This window comes from Bombyx mori, chromosome 9 (assembly GCF_030269925.1).
Source record: "Bombyx mori chromosome 9, ASM3026992v2".
In the NCBI taxonomy this organism is placed as follows: Eukaryota; Metazoa; Arthropoda; class Insecta; order Lepidoptera; family Bombycidae; genus Bombyx; species Bombyx mori.
Genome location: NC_085115.1, coordinates 4,108,409 through 4,115,008, shown reverse-complemented (window position 1 = coordinate 4,115,008; position 6,600 = coordinate 4,108,409). Strand labels below are relative to the sequence as shown.

The window sequence follows — 6,600 nt, the reverse complement described above, 5'->3', positions numbered from 1 at the left end:
TTAACGCGATCAAAGTTGATCGACTGAAAAAAGTCGATCGCTAGAGCGAGATTGTCGGACGCGGTCGGAGGGCAGGTCGCGGGAGAGGGACGAGTCGCGGGGGAGGGACGTATCGCGGGGGTGGGATGAGTCGCGGGGGAGAGAGTTGTAGCCGTGTTCGTGTACGGCAACGGTTTAGCCCAGGCCGAGACGCTGGGCACCGACGCCGGCACGAAAGCAGGCTTAGCCTTCGGCACAGAGGGTGCCGTGGCTTTGATGTCTGGGCCGAAAGCTCGGAGGCGGTTTTGGCGGGCGACGCGGCGATTTATTTTAGGGGCTCGGGGGCAACCACGGTAATTCGCGGGGTGACCCTGTGTTCGGCACAGGACGCAGCTAGGCGGTTCCGTAGCGGTTTTTTGATCGCGAGTGCAAAGGCTCGTGGCGTGATCGCCCAAACACTTGACGCATCGGGAGCGCGCGTGGCAATTACGGGAAGAGTGCCCGTACAACTGACAATTATGGCACTGGCTCGGAGTGCCTTTTTTATGAGGGGTTTCGACGGTTATTCCGGAAAGCCTACAGACTGTTCGTACGTTGAAAATTTGCTTGCCCTCGGGGGTAGGCTGGAGAGCGACGAGAACCATATTGTATGGCTCCCTCCCGCGTCCTGTGTGCATGCGGTGCACGGAATTGACCGGCAGACCTTGTTCTAGAAGGTCGGCCTTGACGAGATCGGCATCTAATTCCTTTGGGATGCCGCGTATGACCGCGCGAAGTTCACGCTCCTCCTGAAGCGTATAAGTGTGGAAACTTATACGCTCCTTTCGGAGGTAGCTTGAGAGGGCCCTATGGTCGTCGGGTGTCGTTACCTTAATTTGAATCCCATTCGCGAGGTTACGGGCGCTGATAAAATTAATTTTTTTGGCCTGAAGGGCCAGGGAAACTCGGTCCCAAGCTGCCTTCTCTTGAAGGATTACCGGGGGAGGGGTCTGAGTTTTATTTTGTGCCACTGGACGCGGCGACGGTGTGGCACGGGCAGGGGGAGCGACGGGAGTCGGAGGGCGAGGGCGCGACGCGTTCGCGGCTTTACTAATTTTAGCGGCCGCGGGAGCTCGGGATTCCGCAGCGCGCTTCTTACCCTTTACCAGGGTGAATCCATCCGTCGATGAGGCGGGGGCGAGGTCGACCTCCATGTCCGAGTCAGAGTCGGAGGACGAGGAGGCAGCAGGCTCGGGAGCAGGCGACCTACGGGCAGATGCAGGACGTCCGTCGGACCCTACGGAACCCACGGATGATCGCGCCAGGGGAGCGGCGGTCACGGCGGACGACGCAGCAGTTTTACCCACTAGTATAGGCGACGCGGGAGCGGCAGGCATGGCGGACGCTGCGGTGTACGACGCGGGCGCGAGAGGGCTCACGGCGTGATCGGCCTTGAAAGCCAGAAACTCAGAAGTGAGCTTAGGGTGGCGAAGTCGGAGGAATTCTGTAAATAAAGCTTCCATGATGTCTGACCCAGGTGGGGCTGTCCCGGGTCTTAAACACACTCGCCTTGCGGCGAGGCCCCAACTTCTCGGTACTTAGCGGTTCGATTGAACACAGGTGGCGATGCGGCACAATTACTGCAGGAAAAAGAAAGAACAACAAAAAAAAAGGAAACAACAAAAATAAACCAAAACAAAACAAACACTTCCAGGAACACACTTTGTCGGCAGATGTGCCACGAACAAAGCCGGGTGAACAAAGGCCGGGCTAACAATGAAACCAGGCGAACAATGGCCGGGCGATTGAGTGGTCGATGAGCACGTCCGCAGGCGGCGGGTGCTTCTGTCGGACTGGGAAATTGGATAAACGTCGAGGTGGCGTCTTAGTGAAAACATACAGTCTTGAATTGTTTGCGTCATTGCTGCGTTTAACTTGAATGTCTGGTAGACGAAAATCTACGAGTATGTGGAATCTAAGATTTGAAATTTTATTAAAATTATTATTATTAGAGCTACGGACGAACTCACAGTCAACTATTTACACTTGTGGGTTGATATTATCGTAATTACTGTCGTGCCTGTCCTTCCTTTCAAGCTGAAACTGATTGCTTCGTGGTAGAAGTAGGTAGTCCCATCATATTATATTCTATTAGCTATATTATCATTAACTATATTAAGCAAGTACCGAAGCAGCTCTTCTTGCAAATGTTTACACTATTATATTTTTAATTTTAAATAAGTAAGTGACTGGGAGAAGGGCAAGAGAATGATGCTGTATATCTAACGTATATTTAATTGGTCCGTGAATACCATTTAACCACATTTGTTGGGTACGCAGCACGTCACCCGTGTCGATAAGGCGAGTGACGCCAACCCAGGTTGGACGGGTTTATGAATCTTATAAGATTTCTTGAAATCCTATAAGACGCCGGATGCCCGTCTCGTGGCGATTATTCGTGTCGATCTGAAGCAGTCGATGTAGGGTCCTGAGGTGTACGATATCGTACAAGCTCACTCGAAATTAAAACTCAAAACTTTACTAATTAACGTAAACCGAGCCGACCGATCTGTCAATACAACCGAATTCAATAACCGACGATCTTTTCAATGGTCTTCGAGTCTTCAATAAATATCTTCGAGGCGCTGATGTCTTTACTCGTGCTTTTTTTATGTAATCTTCGTTCGGAGGGTCGGCGGCCGGCGGTTGGCAGGTAGTCGGTCGAGGGTCGGTCGGTAGGTCGGCAGGTACCTGACAGCGTCGCAGGGTCGCTTAACTACCTCGGAATGTTACCCTACAGAGATCTCGTGTAAAATACGGCTCTCGTCGAGATCATTTTCACTATGATCGGCTCGGTTTATTCGTTATATCTATTTATTTAATAAATGTATATACTAATGCCTTATACTTAACTATTCTATGTTGTAATCCCTATCGATACATATAACTTATTCTATGCTTAATCTATATGACGCGCCCGTATAAACAAAATACCCGGTCCTGAACACAGATAAATGCTGTTTGTTACATCGTTTCGGGACGCGGGCCGGGCGCGTGTTCATTTAAGTTAATATGCTAATCTTAAAACTATCGGGAATAACAAAGCAAAAGTGTATACTATTTATTTCAAAGTAACTTACGTTCTATTCTTAGTAAAATCTATGTGCACGTTATCAATGTCCTTATATATCTATATGTCCATGCACTCTATTTATTTGTCTATTTGTTATAACTCTATGTATATTTAAGTCTATGTCTATATACGTATCTATATAAATCTATTATAAATTCTATTCAACTTATTCTATAATTGTGGGGCGACGCCGCTGTCGCCAACATCCTCCCCCTCGTGCGTAGCACCGACTCCTTGTCGTGGCGACTCTATGGGCGTGGGCTCGTCGCTCGTTGCAGGCACCAGCAGGATCATCTTGGAGGCAGGTCTCTTAAGCAGACCGCCGCTCGTTCTGACGTCGACGGTTCGTACACGGTTGTCGGGGCCTGGGTAGGTGTGGACAACTTGCCCGCGCGGCCATATGTTGCGTGGCAGCGTGGAGTCCACTATGAGGACGGTATCCCCACACTGCAAGTCCTCGCCAGCTGCTCTCCCGTCGATCTTCCTGGGCAGCAGCGTAGGCAGGTATTCCTTGACCCACCTACTCCAGAAGTGGTCCGCCATACGCTGCGCCACTCTCCATGTCCTTTTGCCGGTCAGGTCTTCGTCTCTGTAGTCGCCGATGCTTGGAGCTCCGCAGGACCTCCCTATGAGGAAGTGATTCGGCGTGAGTGCTTCTGACTCCCAACTCTCTTCCCTGGCGACGAGCGGTCGCGAGTTGACGACGTGCTCCGCCTCCAACAGAAGAGTGTGCAGAACTTCTTCCCTCGGGTGTCTTTCCTTCAGTGTGACCGCCAGCGCGGTCTTCACGGACCGCACCAAACGTTCCCACGCGCCTCCCATGTTCGGCGCTCCTGGCGGGATGAACTTCCATTTTATGTTCATCTGAGCGGCCCGTGACACGACGTCTGCTTCCCTTGCGTTCTCGATTGCCTGCTTAAGCTCCTTGTTGGCGCCGACGAAGTTAGTCCCATTGTCGCTGTAAATGACTTTGGGCGTTCCTCGCCGGGCGGCCATCCTGCGCAGCGCTAACAGCATTGAGTCTGCCGTCAGTGACGCTGCTAGCTCCATGTGGACTGCTCTCGTGGTGAGGCATGTGAACAGCACGCCCCACCTCTTCTCGTGACGTCGTCCTACAGTCACCGTCATCGGCCCGAAGTAATCGACGGCAGCACAGGTGAACGGCGGCTCTCCATGTCGTAGCCGCTCTATCGGCAGGTTTCCGGTGGGCGGTAGGCGTGGTGTACTCCGATAGACCTTGCACCACTGGCATCGGACGGCCGTCGCTCGAATGATCGATCTTAGAACTAGGATCCAGTAGCGCTGCCGCACCTCGTTCATCACCGTTGCGTGGTTACCGTGCTGGAACGCCTCGTGATAGTGTTTGATCAATAATCTCGCTATCACGTGCTTCCCGTCCAGCACGATCGGTCGCTTGCAGCCTGCATCTATGTATTGCGCTGCGTCGATACGTCCGCGCAGGCGCAACAGGCCATCTTCCATCACGACGTCGAGCCGTCGCAACTTGGGGTGACGTTCGGGATCTTTTTCACCGAAGCTCTCTCCTTGGCTGCTTCTCAGTAGGATCTTCTCCGCCTTCTTCAAGTGGGGCGGATCGAGCGGCAGCCATGCTTCTGTAGGTGCTTCCGGGGTCCTTAACTTCCATGTGGATCGGGGTTGCTTCGTTCGTGTCGTCCTCCACGTGGGATCTTGCTGCTTCAATTGTCTGGACACGCAGGCGCTCTCCTTCCGGGGTCGACACAGCTCAATAAATTGGAGGACCCTGGCTGTTGCTCTCAATAACCTGACCCAGCTCGAGAATCTGTGCGGATCGGGCGTGGGTCGAGCGTCAGCGGTCCTCGCCGTGGCGACCAGGAAGGCCTCTTTCTCTTCTCCAGACGGTTCTTGCTTGAAGGTTCGCGGCTTGGGCCAGCGCGATTCATCCCACGACAGGAACTCGGGTCCATTAAACCACCGATGCGTGTGGTCGAAATCCGCCGGCGCCTCTCTAGTTGCGTCGTCTGCTGGGTTTTGCGAGCCAGGCACCCATCGCCATTCTTGGGGCTTCGTTGACTCTTCTATCTCGGCGAGTCGGTGCGCGACGAAAGGTTTGAACGTGCGTGGGTCGGTCTTTATCCATGTCAGGACTGTGCTGGAGTCAGTCCAGTACGTCCTTCCACCGACCGCGATGTCCAATTCGTTCGCTATCGCCTGCGCCATCCTTGTCCCCAGCAGTGCAGCTTGCAGCTCCAGCCTTGGGATAGAGACTGGTCTCAGTGGGGTCACCCTGGCTTTCCCTGCTAGAAGCGTGACGCGGTAGGTGCTCTCATCTGTCTTCTGACGCCAATAGACTGCACACGCGTAGGCCTTCTCGCTGGCGTCGGTGAACGTGTGCAGCTCCCCCTCAGTGTTGCAGCACGAGAAGCACCTTGCTATTCGGAGGCCTTGCAACGTGCGGAGGTTCTCCATGTAGCGTTTCCACGCCACCTCGTCCTTTTCCAGGATGACGTCGTCCCAGTCGATCTCGCTCCGCCAAATGCTCTGAGTGAGCGCTTTCCCTTCTATTAGCACGGGTGATGCCAGCCCCATAGGGTCGAAGGTTGACATTACCGCGCTAGTTACTTCTCGTTTGGTCGGGGTCCGTGCTTCTATATCCTTTGGGTCTCGTGGACGTGTCCGGAATCCCACCTCGTCCGACTCGTAGAACCACCGCAGGCCCAGGGTCTTTTCTTCCTTCGACCCCAGCTCTATGTCTCCTGGGGTCACACCGCCTGCGAGGCTCGCCAGAATGCAGCGCCTTCTATTGCCCACGCGGCTTCTGGATATCGATGTCTGTAATCCTTGGCATTCTTATTTCTAATGAACAGGGCCGCGCTCGGTGAACAGGCCGCTCCGAATATGACCGACGTCATTCTATACTCTTTTGGAGCGGCCTCGCGTCGATCTTCTCTATAGAGAAATCTTGGGCTGTCGCGGTCCACGTCCCTGATCCTTATCTGCAGGAACCTCTCCTTGATGTCCGCGACAACCACGACGAGCCTTTTCCGGAACTGCAACAACGCTTCGAACAGGGATTGTAGGTCCGAGCTTCGAAGCGGCCGTCATCGCGTCTCCAACCTCTGTCGTCCTCCTTCTCCAAGATGTCGAGCGCCTTTGCCTCCATATCCGTGCCCGGACGCTTGGGTGCGACTCTATCGCGAAGTGCTCCTTCACTAATCTGTCCAAGGCCTCTTCGGGCATCGATACATGGGCGCAGGTGAGGAAGTTGACCTCTTTCGCGTTGTTGCCATCGAGGCCATGTAGCACCCATCCCAATTGGGTGAATGAGGCTACCGGCTGGTTCCTCCTGCCTCTGCGCGTCTTCTTGGCGGCGATGAGTCCCCAGTTGTCCTGCCCGATCAATAGTTGGGGGGATTGTTCATTGTAACATAACTGGTCCGCCAGGCTCTTCAGGTGTGCGTAGCCTTCGATGGTCTCTCTTTTCAGTCGCTGGGGTGCAAGGCTCATGTCATCCATTGTGCGCGCTCCGA

At 53.9% G+C, this 6,600-nt stretch overlaps 1 protein-coding gene across 1 annotated transcript; it reads right to left on the bottom strand.

The window, feature by feature from the left end:
• Nucleotides 1-1,998: 1,998 nt before the first annotated feature.
• Nucleotides 1,999-5,677, bottom strand: LOC119628923 (uncharacterized). The gene is made up of 2 exons (XM_038013035.1): nt 3,296-5,677; nt 1,999-2,055 (listed from the first exon to the last, which is right to left on the bottom strand). The coding sequence occupies exons 1-2, from the start codon at nt 5,675-5,677 to the stop codon at nt 1,999-2,001; spliced, it is 2,439 nt and encodes an 812-aa protein (XP_037868963.1).
• Nucleotides 5,678-6,600: the final 923 nt, after the last annotated feature.